General features: G+C 36.1%; 1 protein-coding gene across 1 annotated transcript in view; it reads left to right on the top strand.

Annotated features, from left to right (window-relative positions):
* The first annotated feature begins 557 nt into the window (after positions 1–557).
* cul3b (cullin 3b) overlaps positions 558–18,415 on the top strand; it is a 30,962-nt gene continuing 13,104 nt past the window's right edge. The window contains exons 1-10 of the mRNA XM_077207563.1: positions 558–828; positions 2,176–2,373; positions 6,883–6,996; positions 8,661–8,821; positions 13,075–13,189; positions 14,128–14,356; positions 15,871–16,016; positions 16,110–16,286; positions 16,807–16,977; positions 17,063–17,170. Coding sequence (XP_077063678.1) covers positions 766–828; positions 2,176–2,373; positions 6,883–6,996; positions 8,661–8,821; positions 13,075–13,189; positions 14,128–14,356; positions 15,871–16,016; positions 16,110–16,286; positions 16,807–16,977; positions 17,063–17,170 — 1,482 coding nt within the window. The 5' untranslated portion in view covers positions 558–765. The remainder of the gene's footprint in view (positions 829–2,175; positions 2,374–6,882; positions 6,997–8,660; positions 8,822–13,074; positions 13,190–14,127; positions 14,357–15,870; positions 16,017–16,109; positions 16,287–16,806; positions 16,978–17,062; positions 17,171–18,415) is intronic.

Here is an 18,415-nt window from a genome sequence, read left to right as displayed (position 1 = left end):
GCGGGGGTTGCGATCTTTTAGATGCCACGAACCCCCAAATATGATCATCCCTGTGTGAGACACCATACAATGTAAAAGACATCTGCCTTTTATAAACATCCAGTTTGTATACACATTACAACTTAATATTATACATCTAAATTTAAAATTACTTTTTAATTATTTAATATTAATATTTAATCGAATTTCATATATTTAATAGATAAACAACTAACATATTATTTATTTTAATAAACTCGATTCACTAATTTATTTTATTATTATTATTATTATTATTATTATTATTATTATTATTATTATTATTATTATTATTATTTTATATTTTTTCTCTAGCCTTGTCACTCCCTTGCGATCCCCTGGGGGTCAGTAGACCCCAATTTGAAAATCCCTAACTTATATGGCAAAGTTTTTAGCCAATAACATTTACTTAATCCGAAATACAGTTATCAATTAAGTACAAGTTTCTAAAATATTGAGGGCTACCTATATTTAATGGGCTATGTCATATATTAAAAATCTTCAAATGTGAAGTATAAGATCTCGCGTGAGTTCACCTCAGCGTTGAGAATCTGTGAGATTTGCGCGTCCGCCATCACTAGAGCCCGAAAGTAGCTGAACGCGAAGCGGTTGTCAACAAGTCCGAAGAGTGAGACTCGTAAAGAAGGTCAAGTGGGGGCTCAGCGCTGCCTCAGTATACGTGTTCCCCGTCTTTTGTCAGAGAAGACTTTCATGTGAAAGGAGACAACGGCGGGGAATAAGCCAGACATGTCAAATCTCAGCAAAGGGGGCACTAAAAAAGACACCAAGATGAGGATACGAGCCTTTCCTGTGAGTATGAGCGTTCAGAGCCGGCGGGACATTCACTCGAGCTCCGGGGATTCAAGCAGACAGGCCTATGTGGACAAATCCCTTCACACTGCCTCGATGTTTTCCCAAATCCCACAAATAACCAAATAGCCATCATGAGAGGAGTGTCAGGTTGATTTAGGTTTAGAATTTCTTGCGTTTCATTTTTGTTTTTGATCATAATGACACAACCCAACGAGCCTGTTAGCTGGCTAACCTGTTTAACAGCAGTAAGTTAGTTAATCATAAATAAATGCGCGATGACCCAAAATACAATCATTTTACTGCAGAGGGTTCCCTCAGTGAGCATATACAATCACCGGTAAATTTGAGTTAAACACTATTCAAAAAGATTTGCTATAGTAATGTTGTTTTTGGCAGGTTTGATTTGTCTATGATAACTTTTTCCATGATGTATCGTTTTCTTGTATGTGTCACACATGGCCAGCGCAAATGCACCTGTGATGTGACACGCTTTTAGTGAGCGTTTAGTTATTACTAGCACTAATGCTGCAAGAGTTTTTGTGATGTTTACAGTTGGCCTGGTCTAAAAAGTCAAGACTGTAAAACCAAAATAAACCGATCCTCACGAGCATTCTTGTTCTGAATCACATCTATAGATTTGTTCACAACTGTTTGATATTTCAGTTGATATTTCAGTTGGATTTTAAGCAAATATAGACTACCCCAGAACACAAAACTGTTTTAAGATACTCAAATATTGAGATTTTATCACCTGTTGGCAAAGACTTCTGCATTGCCTCAGTAGACTATGGATATGGTAAGCTACAATGTACGAATGTCATAAAACATCAAAGTAAGTTTTGTCCAATACATTGATACTATATATTTTCTTAGAACTAACTTCTGTGAGCCATTGCCTAAAGTTCACACAGGTGTCCCAGGAGAGTAACCATAGGTGTAGTCTGTAGTTTTGTATCATATTAAAAATTGTATCATTTGCCATGACAACCAGAAAATGGGACAGCAATGTTTATTTTTATGTGAAATGTTCTGCTTGACAAGGGTGTTTGTGTTATTTATCTTTAAGAAACATGCACTTAGTCTGTTGTTTTTTAATGTAATGTAATGCAATCACATTCACACATTTGTTTACATCGTCTATCTAATTTAGCTGTTACCAATTCAAGGTTATGCGGAGTCATAGCAAGAGGAAGGTACTGCTTCTGTAAGCCTTATGTACTGATGTTTTGTATTTTGAATCGGGCAACCTTCATTATCACATTATTTTCAAACGTTTTGAGCAACCTGTACCAGCTTTTCTCTCTTCATGGTTTCCCCACTTATTTTATCTCCATCTCATTACAGATGACCATGGATGAGAAATATGTCAATAACATCTGGGATCTCTTGAAAAATGCCATTCAGGAGATCCAGAGGAAAAACAACAGTGGGCTGAGCTTCGAGGAGCTCTACAGGAACGCCTACACCATGGTCCTTCACAAACATGGAGAGAAGCTCTATACAGGCTTGAGGGAGGTGGTCACAGAACATCTCATCAACAAAGTAAGAGCCATATGTCTCTATCTTTCCTCTTTTTCCATCATGAAGGTGCGGGTGTCTAATCTGGAACCATTCTGTGCATTTCCACAGTTCGTAGATCCCCTGGCCGAGTACTAGATCTGGCACAAGAACTGATACATGTACATGTATGCATTTGGCAGATGCTTTTGTCCAAAGTTGATGCATTTACGGAGAATGTTATCCTATGGCCTTGGTGTTGCTAATGCAACACCTGTGCTGTTTAAACACCAGTTCAGTGGAAAAGGGATATCGGGGTAGAAAGTCATGTGTGGAGGAGATTGTTGGATTTTCGCATGTGTTATAGGCCCCGTTTACACGTACATGGTTATTTTGAAAAACAGAGACATTTCCCTTCATTTACACGCAAACGGAGAATTCGCCTCTGAAAACTATTCTTTCTAAAAACTCTTGCCAGAGTGGAGATTTCTGAAAACTTCATTTGCAAGTTTGCATGTAAACTGAGAAAAACTGAGTTTTAGGCAGCCGACGTCACAGTAGGCTTGGGCGGTATCCAAATTTTGATACCGTCAAACCTCCTCCCTATTTTACCGGGGTATACGGTATTACCCTGACTAATTAAAAACTATGACATAAGGCTCAGACAGCGTCACCAAACTGTTGGCTTGTGCCTACACCGTTCAGAAACTGAATACCAGATAGGGCAAAAGAAAAAAAAAATCAAGGCCAACCCGTGCACGTTGTGTCTGATCCCGGCTGACACATTAAATGTTATTATGAGCCGAGCCCTATTTAGCCTCGACTATTTTTAATACGTGGGCCGTTATAATATGGTGGCGCCAAATAATTTTTTAACCCAGGTGCTGAGGGGGTGGTAGATATAAATACTATTTATAAATGAGCAAAAATCGGACACTTAATAATATTTAATTATGACAATTATGACAATTAAAGTATTCATTTTATTAATTCATTTAAATTAAATTAACAAGCAACAAGTGCATTTGTAAATCCGGTGACACGCGTCCATTGATTTTTATTAATACAACTTTTCTGTCAGTGCTGCAAAGATTAATTTGACGATCGCCATCTCCTAGTGAACAAGCATATATAGAGAGAAATGCAAATCATGGATTACATAATCAGAAGGTATAGGCTAGCCTTTTTCTTTTCCTTTTGAATTGTTTCGTTTAAAGAAATTGACGATTGAAATCTCCGCAGTGAACGCGCCTATAGAGAGAAATGCACATCATGGATTAATCAGAGAGTATGCTGCCTATATTTCTTATCCTTTTGAATTGTTTCGTTTAAAGACATTGACGAATCGCCATCTCCATAGTGAACGATAGAGAGAAATGCACATCATGGATTACATAATCAGAGAGTAGGCTAGCCTATTTCTTTTCGTTTTGAATAGTTTCGTTTAATGAATTTGATCGCCATTTCCGTATGAACGCGCATAGAGAGAAATGCACATCATGGATTAAATAATCAGCGAGTGGCCTATTTCTTTTCGTTTTGAATTGTTTCGTTTAATGAAATTTCAAGCTTTATTTAGATATCTGTCATGTCTGTGAGACATACACTGAGTTTCGGTTAATTTATGATGAGATTTCAATGCAAGTGACCGCGGCGCGCCAGCGCACGATCATGTCATGATTATGTTGTCTGCTATATTTGATTCTTATTCATTAAATCCAGGCAATTGGTTGATAAAAAAATTATTAAAATTAAGATACAATTTATACAAAACGAAATTCACTTTAAAGAAAGGCCTTTTACAAAATGAAACTTAATTAAGTGGTCAATGTCTGACTCCCGATGCATCCCATCTTACTCGTGCTGTTCAGTTTTCATTATCAACGTAAAAAAAATAACATTATAATATTTTAACAAATATAAACTAATGTGCTTATTTAATGAACTCGGGGCAAAATGCACCCTCGCAGCAGTGAGTGGGTGGTTGTTTCGGAGATGCGACATTAGTTTAGAGGTGTTTCCATCTCTCGCGGTCACCTTTTTTATTGCAACATTTACAAATTGCCTCGTCAGTATTTACCGCCTCTCCCTTCTCTCTCTCTCTCTTTCTCCTCCACACTGTCACTTGATGACAACTACATAAGCATTTTTAGGCATTGAATAAATTATATTTATATATTATATATAAGTGCCGGTAATGACGGTATTGAAACTGATACCGTTGCTATTTTAAGACCCCGCGGTATATGATATTACCGTAATACCGCCCAACCTACGTCGCAGTATGCGACAGAACCCGCACCTGCGTCAAAAGAGAAAGAGGAAGTGATTCGTTCCTGTTGTTGCTATTTTCAGGATTCTGATTGGCTAAAGTGAGCTTGAGCTTCTCGTTACACTGCCACCTACAGGTTTGGCATGCTCTTGACGGCATATATACACGGGTTCGTGTAAACAAACACTTTTCTGAAAACTGACAGGTGTGCACAATGTTATTTTTGAAAACGGAGAGGGTCCGTTTATGAAAATAGCCGGCCACATGTAAACGTAGGCTTAGACCATAGGTTCTAAGGTTCTGGCCATACATTCCTGGCGCCCGCGATAACATCTGAAAAACATCTGTAAAACTGTTAAAATTGTACATTGCTTTGAAAAAATTAATCTATCCGTTTAGTGGTGTTTAGCGGCCGAAAACAGCCCCACAAATCCCATTGCAATTTAAAAGGGTATGTTGACAAGTAATCAATATTCAGTGTGACTTAATGACAAGCTTATTAATAGCCGCGTTTCCATTACCTTTCAAATTTTTCGCCGGCGCGAACACTTGCATTTTCCTATCAACAGTGGAGACAACTTAAAATAGGCTACTCTATCATTTCTGGTCATACAGAAAATAATACATTATTCGCAACTACTTTTATTTGTGTAAACTCATAATAACAAGAAAACATTGTGCTTTTGTAAAATAAAATAAAAAAATCAGTAGCCTACGCGCTTTCATGATCTCCGTGAACTGGAGCGCGAGAACTGAAACAAAATATAGCCTATGTAGGCTAAAGCTTGAAATGTCCACTTTTAAACAAATTCGAATCGAAAGCTAAGCCTACCTTCTGATTATGTAATCCGTATGAAAGGTGCATTTCTCTCTAAAAGCGCATCTGCTTAACAGCGGAGATGGAGATATGTTTTTAGCCGACACTTAGAAAACAATAGTTAATAAACAATTAAAATGCCTCGCTGTTTTTTCAGACCCATTTATTATCATTTGCCTATAACTCACCTATAAATCACCTTTCTGTGGGCTGCGGTTCCAGAGACACAGGCTAAAACCTATATGGCTCTTCTCATTCAGCACTGCGGCAAAAATATAAATTCCAGGTTCTAATTTGGCCTTAGAAAACCAGTAAAATCGACATGTTTTCCATATTAATTTGTGAATATTTTAAATGTTTAATAAAGGGGCAAAAAGTAATTTAAACAAAAATCTGAAAAAGTCTGTCGATATTTACCTTTTTGCGCAGCCGTTTGTGTTGTCAGTTCAAATTAAAATGTATGTGTTCAACTTTGCGTTTTAAAAAGACAACAACCGTTAATTTTTTGTTTTTCAGTTATGGGTTAAAAAAGATAGATAATAATAGCGCAAAACATTCGCGAAAATCTGCAATAATGGAAACGCGACTGACAGGCAATGATTGATATGAATGATGATGACTTGTTTGGTAAGCATCTATTTTAAAAGTTTCTGTTAAAAAAAACTCGCCAGGTTTTGCCTCAGTTATGAATTAAAATGTGTTTATTGCAATAAATGTAAACTGTAGAGATGCAATCTTGTCTTTAAAATTATTTCAAATGGGATTTTCTTTTCAGTTTTTTTTCTTTTTCTCCCCCGCCCCTTTGGCGGCCCTCAGTTCAATGTTGTAACCCCTAAATTGGCCCTCACCTATGAAAACTTTGAGAACCCCTGCCTTAGACCAATGAAAAAAATAACAGCAGATGGGCGGAATAAAAATGTGAATTTACACTCTGACTGTAGGTGGCGCTTATGGAAAAGCAGAAGTCCAGTGGTGCACAACTTTCTGTTTCTGACACTCTTCTGAAGAAATTAGGTCAAACATTATTTACGCGTTTTCCAACAGCCATTCAGATTTCACCGATACGAGAGAGCTGGTTCTGTATTTTCCTCTGCTATTCATTGTCCTTTAGCAAAAAGAATTAGAAATTCAAATAAAAATAATCTGTCACATTGGCGGTGAATGTGTGTGTTGGTCTCCACAGCACAGACACGTTAACAGGCATTAATTCAAATGAAAATGTTTTGGCACTGAACATTTGTCTTGGTGTGAACAGTCATTATCGGATTAATGAAATAAGAGCAACTCTCTTAAGTGGGTTTGAGGTTTGATTTTTAATGTATGCCATGTGTTTAAGTTGAAAGAAAGACAAGTGCTTCATTAATGAATTACACCAAGCTGGGTTTCTGCTTGCTGGGCTGATATGAATTAGCAGGTTGTTTATCCTTCCCTTATATCATTTTTGTTTTGTTTGTTTTTTTAAAAGGTACGTGAGGATGTGTTAAACTCCCTGAATAACAACTTTCTGCAAACACTGAATCAAGCCTGGAACGACCACCAGACGGCTATGGTGATGATCAGAGACATCTTGATGTACATGGTGGGTCCTCGTGGCAACCTTTCATTGTGTGTTGTTTGTTTTTTGTCTTTGTGAATGGTAGCTTATTACAGGGCTTGCAAGGCATCACTGTATTAATAATTCCTCAAAAATGCAGGTTATTTTAATTCTCTGTCGTTCGATACCTCTTGAGATGCCACGCCACTATGTGTGCGACTGTAAACAAGAAACATAAACCAAACTGGACCACGAACAAAAAAGACATTCTTAGAAAAGAATACAGAAAAAACACCCTCTGAAGTCACTACAACAATCCATCAGTTACTCTTACGAACAAGACTTAAAATGTGCCTCTTCCTCAATTAAAGGACCTGTTTTGGTCTCTTAGGATGTGTTCACACTTGGCATGTTTGGTTAGATTAAAACGAACTGTTGTGCGTTTGGTTTATGTAAACGAACCAAAAACAGGAAGATGAGACCCTAAAAAGGACACAATGCTCACGTATATAGTTTTTTTTCTAGTCATAGTCGTGATGTTGCCATCAGTTCGGTACAGGCAGATCTTTTGTGTCTGTGTGACGGAGGGATTCCTGCCGCTGTTTTTACTCTTTTACACAAGCTCTTCACGAGTTCTATCACATGTAATAGGCTACGCACATACAGCGAGAGCATTTAGTCACAGGACGCAGCATTGTATTGGATGTTCAGTAAGTTCCGTCTCAAAATAGGCAATGCGCTATAAAAGCTGAACAATCAGGTTGTGAATGCATGTATCACTATGCCTTTAGGTTCGGTGATAAAAATGCCAAACTGAACGCTAAGCAGACCAGGACTAAATTATATATATATATTTTTTTTTTTTTTTTTTTTTTTTTTTTTTTTTTTTTTTTTTTGTTACGTACCAAGCCAAACCGAACTACACCTGTTGACACACTCTTATTTTTTTGGGAGTGAAATGGTTACTAAAGGATTAGTTCACCTCAAAATGAAAATTTCCTAATAATTTACTCTCCCAATCCCATCCAAGATATCCATGTCTTTCTTTCCTCAGTGGAAGAATAAAATTTTTTTGAGGAAAACATTTCTGGATTTTTCTTGGAATAATGGACTTCAATGACAACCACTGTTTTGAAGTCCAAATCAATGCAGTTTCAAAGGTCTTTGAGGTGCTTGAAAATGCTGTGCACGATCGTAGCTGAGGAGTCTTATCATTTGGGGACATGTAACATTTAGTTTTGAATTTAACAATACTATTACAACTTTACTTTCCTGTTATCTCTGTAAAGCTGCTTTCAAACAATTTGTATTGTAAAAGCGCAATATAAATAAAGGTGACTTGACTTGACTTATCTAGCGAAATGATAGGTCAATACAATTTTTTTTTTATATATATACTTTTTAACTACAAACAATTGTTCGGATTGAGCTGATCTGCAACGCGCCGGGAACTACGTCATCACATTGAAAGGTCATGTCGATGGCGCCCGTGCAATTACCGCCCTACTGTTTACAAAGCGACCAATACAATTTCTTTTGCTGCCTTGAAAGCACTGGAATTTCTTTCCGGAACTTCAGATATATTTAAATTTTTCCTACTGGGTGGTTGTGCATGTTTCCAACTAATTTGACTGTTGCTTAGAGAAGAGCTTTATCTCCTTTTTTAGCTTTATCCCTCTCTCTCTGTCTCCCCTTCTGTCTTTGTATAGGACCGGGTGTATGTGCAGCAGAATAATGTAGAGAACGTCTATAATCTAGGTCTCATCATCTTCAGAGACCAGGTGGTTCGATATGGGTGCATTCGGGACCATCTAAGGCAGACGTTACTAGACATGATTGCCCGTGAGAGAAAAGGAGAGGTGGTGGACAGGTGGGTGTCTTCTTGTTTTGTGGGTGCAGAAATCTTTGGGTAATTCATCATAGCAAAATGGCAATTTTTGTTAGCACACAATATATATATTTTTAATTGATCAAACCCTACATCTGCTAAGTTCTTTGCCAAGTAGATTTTATAAATCCTGATGTGAGCCCCATATGTGCTCTCTTTGCTATTCCTTTTTTGTGCACACACAACATCAACGCATGAGCCCCTGGCTTGGAAGGTCTGAGTTAAACCCTGGAATGAACTGGGGTGTAAAAAGTACTGAGAAAATTAACATAAATAAGTAATATGTCAGAATTATATATTAAAAGTCAAACTTGCCAATATCACTTCAGTGAGGACAAAAAAGAAATTCCACAATGAATTGTACTTGATTTATTCAAGTATGTATTATTACATATTATTATATATGCATTATTTTTTGTATTATTTTTTAATAGACTTGTTAAATCTAGAGATAGTGGGGTTGGTTTCATTAAAGGGATAGTTCACCAAAAAATGACTCACTCTCAGGTCGTTCCAAATCTGAATGACTGACTTCTGTGAAACAAGAAATAAGATATTTTGAGAAATGTCGTGGTGTTTTTTGTCCATAAAGTGGAAGTTAATGGTAAAAAACTGTTGGATTACCAACATTCTTCAAAATATCTTATTTTGTGTTCCGCAGAAGTAAGAAAGTCATAGAGGTTTGGAACGACAATAAGGGTAAGTAAATATGACAGAAATTTCATTTTTGGGTGAACTATAACTTCAAAATCTCTTTATGCATAAAGCATGAAAAATCTAATATTGTGACAAGTTTACAAAGCATTAGCATCGGTAAATATGAGGGGGGGGGGGGGGGGCCCAATTATGGGGATAAATTCATCCTCTTAATGTAAAGCAAAATATATTGTTGTAATTTTTGTTGCTTAACAGAGACATAGAAGATACTCAAAAATGAACTGATATTAATATCACCTGAATAGGGCTGAACCATATAGAAATAATCAAAATATCGCAAATGTACAAATGATATGTATATCGCAATGGCTTACAATAACTGAATGATTTTAATACTTCAAAAGATTACGAAAATTCTACGTTTTAGATTTCAGTTAATTTCTGCAGCTTATATGGCCAAATACACAGTTATGTCAAAATTCCTGTCTTGGTGAGCACTCACAGAACATGCATGTTGGTCATATCAATTACCAGTTGGTTTTTAAATATAATTTATTTTACACACTTAAAGCATTATTATTAGTTATTGCATATTTTATTTGCTTTTTTTGATTGGTTAACTAATTGGTTAACTAAATAAGACTTTATTCCAGAATTTCAGTAATACAATTTTAAGTTAAGCTTTACCTATCTTTCTTTATATACTTGGACATCGTTTCCAATCTTTCTTATTTTCCTCTTTCTGTTCTATGTCACTGAATGCTTTCTTTCTCTGTCCGTTTTTGATGTGACATGAGGAAAGGGTTAGCAGTCGCCATGTAGAAGCAAAAGGCATTTTCATATAAAGCTGATGCATGTCACTGCATGAAGGGGGGAAACCGCCCGCAGATTCCATATTTTGAACTTAAAATGGTGGCACAAATTTTATTGTGATTTTTGGGGGGGGGGGGGGGGGCATAGTGCCCAACCCTAGTGGGGCCAGTGATAATTTTGGACTAGGCCAGTAGAAAAAATCCTTAGTGTTGAGCCCTGCACAGTATACAGTAAAATCGTTTATGCATCTTACATGAAAGTAAGACTGCGTTCAACACGGATGATTTCTGTGGTAACAGACTATTTTCTTGTAATACTGAGTAAAAACATCCTCCATATCAGTAAATAGCGAGCAATTGTTGTTTTAGATTTTTGTGTATGCTATTTTTGATGTAGTTTTTGCTCACTTGTTTCCGTGAAGGATCCAATTAGGCGTGTAGTTCTTTACTCTTTCTACACAGGCACTCTTACAGACACCCTACTGCATGTGTCCTTCATTTTAGTTTAAATTTTCTTTTAAGTGTAAAATAAAAATTAAAAGGTTGGGATCGGTAAGATTTTTAATGTTTTTAAAAGAAGTCTCTTCTGCTCACCAAGGCTGCATTTATTTGATTAAAAATACCAGACAAAAACAAAACGGTAATATTTTGAAATATTATTTCAATCTAAAACAGCTGTTTTCTATTTATTAGTAAGGTATTCCTGTGATGCAAAGCTGAATTTCCAGCATCATTACTCCAGTCTTCAGTGTCACATGATCCTTCAGAAATCAGTATAATATGATGATTTGCTGCTCAAGAAAAGTTTATTATTATTATTAATGTTGAAAACAGTTATGTACAAATTTTCCAGGATTCTTTGATGAATAGAAAGTTCAAAAGAACAGCATTTATCTGAAATAAAAAGCTTTTGTAACGTTAAACACTACCGTTCAAAAGTTTGGGGTCAGTAAGTTTTTTTTTGGGGGGGGGGGGGGGGATAAAATAAATCAATACTTTATTCCGCAAGGATGCATTTGTATTGATTAAAAGTTGCAGTAAAGACATTTATAATGTTACAAAAGATTCTATTTCAAATAAATAAAATTTAACTTTCTAGTTATCAAAGAATCCTGAAAAAAATGTGCACAAATGTTTTCACGTTTGATAATATTAATGAATGTTTTTTGATCATCAAATTAGCATATTCTGAAGGATTATGCGACACTGAAGACTGGAGTAATGATGCTGAACATTCAGCTTAGATCTTGATAGATTGTCATAATATTTAACAATATTACTGTTTTTTGTTGTTGTTGTATTTTTAATTAAATAAATGCAATACATGGTGAGCATAAGAGACTTCATTTAAAAACATAAGAAATTTTTCAGATCCCAAACTTTTGAAAGGAAGTGTATATTGACAAGATAGCATTATTAGCCAGCAGAAGATGGTCCACTGTGGTATGTTCAGCTACAATACTCAGGTCAGCTGTGGAGTTTAAACGATGCTCAATTAGTGCTTAGGGGTCCCAAAGTGTGTCAATAAAATCTCCTCCACACCATTACAGCACCAGCAGCCTGAACCGCTGACACAAGGCAGGACGGATCCATGCTTTCATGTTGTTTACACCTAATTCTGATGCGATTTTAGAAACATTAATTTATTCATATATAGAAACAACAGCATTCTCCTGTGCTGGTGAAGGTTTATAAATTTTTTTTTCAAAGATTCTTTAAAATTGAGTACTCTAATTTAAACAAGGAATCGTGACAGCCCTCATTAAAACCCATGAAAATGCAGATCCTGTTGTAAATAATAGCGAAAAATCACTACTTAAAACTGTTGTTCCATCATTACCCCTTAGCAGATTTTGACTTGTATAAAAAAGCTCTGAACAAATTTAACATTTATTTCAAGTTTTCAAATAGAAAATTATGTTCTGGAATGTTTTCCATGTGCACAGTAGTTTTTGAATTAAAATAACTCTTTATATAATTTGGATATCAGATGTCCTTTTGGGATCTCCAAATGAACTTGGAAAGACACCTACATTTACCTTGAGAAAAAATTATGCACAAACAATTTTGCAGCATTTGTTAAAGTTCAATCCGTATTCTTGTTTCTTATGTTAAATTGCACATACTTTTTTAAACATCAGGGTTCGTATGGTCATGAAAAACCTGGAAAATAGCAATTTCCAGATCTGCAATAGTTAAATAAATCCAGAAAGTTTCGAAGAAGTTATAATGGACATTTGTTTCACAAATATCTGTATAATAGAATGTTTAATCAGGGCCTGATTTTACGACCTCTTCTCCCTCTCTCTTTCTCTCCCTCTCTGTCTCTTATTATGACGAGCAATTTGCTTAACATCCGCACATCGCGTCTGCACTACAATCCATCAGCACCCTGCAATACTAGACTTTCTCTCTCGCTTCCAGACAGTTGATGGAATAGTCACTTTTTTGTTATTGTCAAGTTTTGCCAATTTAAACATTCAAGCAATTTTAAACAGCTCGGAACTCTCGCATAAATCCTCATTGCAAACAGCATGTTTAATGTTAGACTGCACAGAGTAAGCCAATCAGATTTTTGCCATTGCAGAAGATAACTGGAGAACTGTGAACCACCCGTTCTTTATTTTTAGCACATAGATCTACATTTATGATTTGCTGCTTTCCACAACCAACAGACAGACCGAATGTATTAAATGTAACAGGAAAAGTTATCTAACTGTAGGTTTTTCTTATACAGATTGTAAATAAATGTTTGTCTTCATTCAGGGGTGCCATTCGTAACGCTTGTCAAATGTTAATGATTTTGGGATTGGAAGGACGGTCTGTTTATGAGGAGGATTTTGAGGCCCCATTCTTAGAAATGTCTGCTGAATTCTTTCAGGTTTGTAAAGCTATATTACACTTTTATGCAGTAGTATTTCTCTATTAGTTGGAATAAGTGACGTATAAGGATCACATTAAATATATATATATATATATATTTACACATTTATTTATATATATACATACATATGTGTGTGTATGTATGTGTATATATATATATATATATATATATATATGTGTATATGTATATATATATATATATGTGTATATGTATATATATATACACATACACACACACATATATATATATATATATATATATATATATATATATATATATACCTGTATATATACACATGCATACAAACTCTTTATATCAAAAGGTCTAAAGCTTGAAAAATTACTATTTTTAATGTTTTTGAAAGAACTGTAATATTGTGAAATATTGCAATTTAAATAATGGTTTTCTATTTTGATATCGTTTTGATGCAAAACAGAATTTTCATCAGCATAATTATTTACGTCTTCAGTGTCACATGACTGCAGAAATCACTCTGATATGTTGATTTATTATCAATGTTGGAAACATTTGTGCTGCTTAATATATTTTTTAAAACCTGTGATCGTTTTTTCAGGAATCTTTGATGAATTAAAAGTTAAAAAAGAACAGCGTTTATTTAAAACTACCATTCAAAAGTTTGGGGCAGTATTATTTTTGTCTTTTTTTTTTTTTGAAAGAAATGAATACTCATTATTCAGCAAGGATGTGTTAAATTGGTAAAAGGTGTTAGTACATTTTTATAATGTTAGAAAATATTTCAACCAATGAATCCTGAGAAAAGTATCACAGGTACAAAAAAATAAGCAGCATAACTGTAAATAATGACTGATTTTTTTATTTGTGCATAAAGATGTATTGATGATGTATGGCTTTTTTTCTCCTTTTGGTTTAAACCTATTATTGTTACATTTTTTTTATATATTAATCTTTTTCAGATGGAAAGTCAAAAGTTTTTAGCTGAGAACAGTGCAAGTGTGTACATAAAGAAAGTGGAGGCACGGATAAACGAGGAGATTGAGCGAGTGATACACTGTCTGGATAAAACGACGGAGGAGCCGATCGTAAAGGTGGTGGAGAGAGAGCTTATCTCCAAACACATGAAGACCATTGTAGAGATGGAGAACTCTGGACTGGTACACATGCTCAAGAATGGAAAGACAGAAGGTGCACTGTCTCATCTTTGTCATTTTACGTTAATGTTGTTTTACATCGGCAGTATAGCTTAGTGGTTAATGAGAAGGTATCGCAATATATTTTTTTTTTCAATACGGTGATATGATTTTTAAACACATTTTCGATATTTCAATATATATAACAGCATTTGTATAACGTATTTGTGATAACGTGATAACGTACACCACAGATACGCAGCCAGTGCTCAGCAGTGTCTGATCGATCGCTGATCTCCAACGCGGCAAGGTTTAGCTACAAAATGAGCGCCTCTGACCGCAATACAAATGTGACTGAACGACGCTTCCACAAGGGAGGAGAAAGCAGGCGAAATAGTTGATAAGAGAGGAAAGACAAATTCAGTGGTATGGAAGTGGTTCGGCTATCTGAGATCTGATAAACTTCAGGTTTCGGCGTGCTGCAAAATGTTCCGGACAGTAGTGCCGACTAGCAGCGGGAACACATCAAACCTGTTCCAGCATCTGAAGTAGTTCCACCCGATAGAAGCAGCACAAACAACACTTTAACCGGCACAAACGAAGCACAAACAAACGAGACTTTTTTGCGTGAACTTCACGCTGTGATTGACAGGGCAGGAGAGGGGCGGCTCCGAATGCTTTTTTAATGTGCACATTGCATTTTGCCACATTCATTGCGGGACATTTAATGAAAATGCAATCGCAAGTTTCTCTACTGTGAGTGTAAATGCAATCAAGAAAAATTACATTTCAATGATCATTTTGCTATAGTTTTTGCTTGAACATGTTAAACATATAACTTATAAAGCGTTAAAATCTGCATTCAATTTACATATTAAAACTAGTGTATGAAATGGCATATGTAAATTATATAATTTAATTTTAATTTTGCACCAAATGTTGCACAAATGTAATGGCAAATGTAAATTTAAAAACAGAAATGCATTGCCATTTTACATATTGCCTTGTCACTTTGCATATTACATTTCAAATTGAATATTGCTACCCATATGCTTCCATAGTTTTGTAGCAGGTATTGAGAAGAGAATTTTATTGGTATGATGGGTTATTTTATTGGTTCATGTAGTTTGTTATGGTGCAGTACCGAAAAACTCCAGCAGGTTTCATAGACTTGGCAAATTCATTTTTTGTAGGTACAGACATCTGTTGTGGGCGTTCCTGGCAGTTTTTCTGAGGATTTTATATTGTTCATATCGATATTGGAATTATATCATACTGACCGAAATTAAGAAATATATCGTCCAGCCCTATCTTGACATGACCCCTTGCTTGGGATAAAAGAATTTGATGAATTAAAGATTACAATTCATTTTGTTCCCAAGTTCAAAATGAAACATTTAAATAAAAATGAATTACATATTAAATAGAAAATGAATAGGAAATGGACTTCAGTGGTTTGGGATCTTTTCTATGTGAGTATTAAAAGAATATTCGTGTGTGTGTGTGTGTGTGTGTGTGTGTGTGTGTGTGTGTGTGTGTGTGTGTGTGTGCGTGCGCGCGTACGCACAGATCTGGCCTGCATGTACAAGTTGTTCAGTAGGGTGCCAAATGGCCTGAAGACCATGTGCGAGTGTATGAGCTCATATCTGAGGGAGCAGGGCAAAGCCCTGGTTTCTGAGGAAGGAGAAGGCAAGAACCCTGTTGACTACATCCAGGTACCAAGATAAGAAATACAACCATACCTAACTAGAAGAACACAAACGATTTATGTCTAAAGTTCCCTCTTTCTTTCTGCTTCCTTTCTGTAGGGCCTTCTCGATCTGAAGTCACGGTTTGATCGCTTCTTGCAAGAGTCTTTCAACAACGACCGTTTATTCAAGCAGACCATTGCAGGGGACTTCGAGTATTTCTTGAACCTGAACTCGCGTTCACCGGAGTATCTCTCGCTCTTCATTGACGATAAGCTGAAAAAAGGAGTGAAAGGAGTGAGTCATTTTCTCTAGTCACTTGATTAGTGGACACCTTCCAACTTTTTGCTGATTTTGCTGAAAACAGTGATATGAAACTGTAAATGTGAATGCTGTTCCTTACACCATCTAAGGCAGGGGTGTCCAATCCCGGTGCAGGTGTGTTTAATTAGGATTGAAGATAAACTCTGGGAGCAGGATTGGACAACCTTGATTTAAGGGGTTATAAAACAGCGGGTTGTTTCTGCCTAGTTAAAGTGGCTCATGTGGCCATCTAAATGTATAAGCGTATTTGACGAGCGTGTGACATGCATACATGTGCGTGGACAGACAGATATTTAAAGTAATGGAAAGATGAGAAATTAACTTGGTGACTGTGATGGGTTGTTCAGAGTAAACCACAACTATTGATCAATCAGATTGGAAGAGGAGAACTAAAATGTAGGCATTTTAAAACCTTTGACCGTTAGAGTAATCAGGTTTATTGTAGATATTAATAGTAGTTAATATCGATGTCTGTTGTCTGTCCCTCCTTCAGCTGACGGAGCAGGAGGTGGAGTCTATCTTGGATAAAGCCATGGTGCTGTTCAGGTTCATGCAGGAGAAGGATGTGTTTGAGCGCTACTACAAGCAGCACCTGGCCAGAAGACTCCTCACCAACAAGAGTGTCTCTGATGACTCTGAAAAAAACATGATCTCGAAGCTAAAGGCAAGTTCTGCTGCTGAACACAGTAGAAGGTCAGTGTGCATATAATACTGTTTACGGCTTATTTGATTTGTCTCTCGTTCCACAGACGGAGTGTGGCTGTCAGTTCACATCTAAACTGGAAGGCATGTTCAGGGACATGAGCATCTCAAACACAACCATGGATGAGTTTCGGCAGCACCTTACGTCAACAGGGGTGAGATACAAATGGTACTCAACCAGAATAAGTCGTGGCTACTGCTGCCGTTTCTGCGGCAAATGCATTTACTCCTGTTGACTGTGCTATAACCATAGACTTATGAAAAGTTATGACATAGACAAGTGTGTCAAAGTGCATTTTCATGATTATATTCTCCTTGCCATAAAATAAAAATGGATTACTCTGCATGGCAGCATTAAGAGTGGTAGCCTAGATTTGCAGATGCGCTGGGTCTCTCGTGCAAGTGAAAATAATTAAATGCCAGGTGCTGAAACGAAGCGGTTCAGGGATGCAACTGCATATTACACTGGCTGTATATGCCGTTGTGGCATCCGCACAAATTGCACAACCTATCTATATGAATTGATCTAGCTACTATCTAGAACCTGAATGCCTTGTTGCGTTCACTATAAAAAATTTGATTTTTTCATGTTTTAGGTGTAAAAAGAAGTTGGAAAAACCTGAGCAGTGGTATACGTAAGGGATAATGTACATCCAGCCGGTTGTTATCGCAGAAAAACCCTGACCGGGTGATCAGGACCCCGAAGCGAAGGGGTCTTGCATCACTCTAAAGGGGTTTATTCTGTGATAACAACTGGCTGGATGTACATTATCCCGCTTATTATACGGCTACTTGCCACATAAGTAAATAATTAGACCCGAAATATTGACTTGAGTTTAAATATTTTATTAAGTCTTTAAACGCAAGGCGGAGAAAGCAGTTGATAGCAGTTGTTTATTTCAAACTAGACGGGCATTTAAGGGTACAGTCATACCACAGCATTTTTCTACATTAAATAACTATGGGGATAAGAGATATTGATTTGAGGTTAATTCTCTATTCCAATTTAGATGCCACAGCAAATAAATACTAGCTTAACTAATATATATTTTAAATATTAAATATTATTTAAGACAAGAAAATGGCCAGTGATAAAATAAGACCAAATAATCAAATTTCAAGCAATAGCCCAAATGAAACAAAGAAACCAATGAAATAAACCGTGCCATTCAGGTTTTTCAGGCAGGCCTAACAGTATTTTTCAGGAAGAGAAATTGAATAAAGTAATCAAATGTAACATATTAAACTGCATAGTCTTTTCTGTATAAATTAAATCTTAAAATGAATCATTATTTAAAGTTACAAAAGTTATTAAGTCAAGATCAGTGAGTGATTGTTTGTCTTTTTTTGTTTGTTTAAAAACACAGACATCCGCAGGAATATTAGGCTGCTGTCACTTC

This window comes from Siphateles boraxobius, unplaced genomic scaffold (assembly GCF_051911475.1).
Source record: "Siphateles boraxobius isolate OS27281-9 unplaced genomic scaffold, OSU_SipBor_1 6, whole genome shotgun sequence".
Classification (NCBI taxonomy): domain Eukaryota; kingdom Metazoa; phylum Chordata; class Actinopteri; order Cypriniformes; family Leuciscidae; genus Siphateles; species Siphateles boraxobius.
Note: the sequence above shows the minus strand (reverse complement) of the source record. Positions and strands in the feature narration are given on the sequence as shown.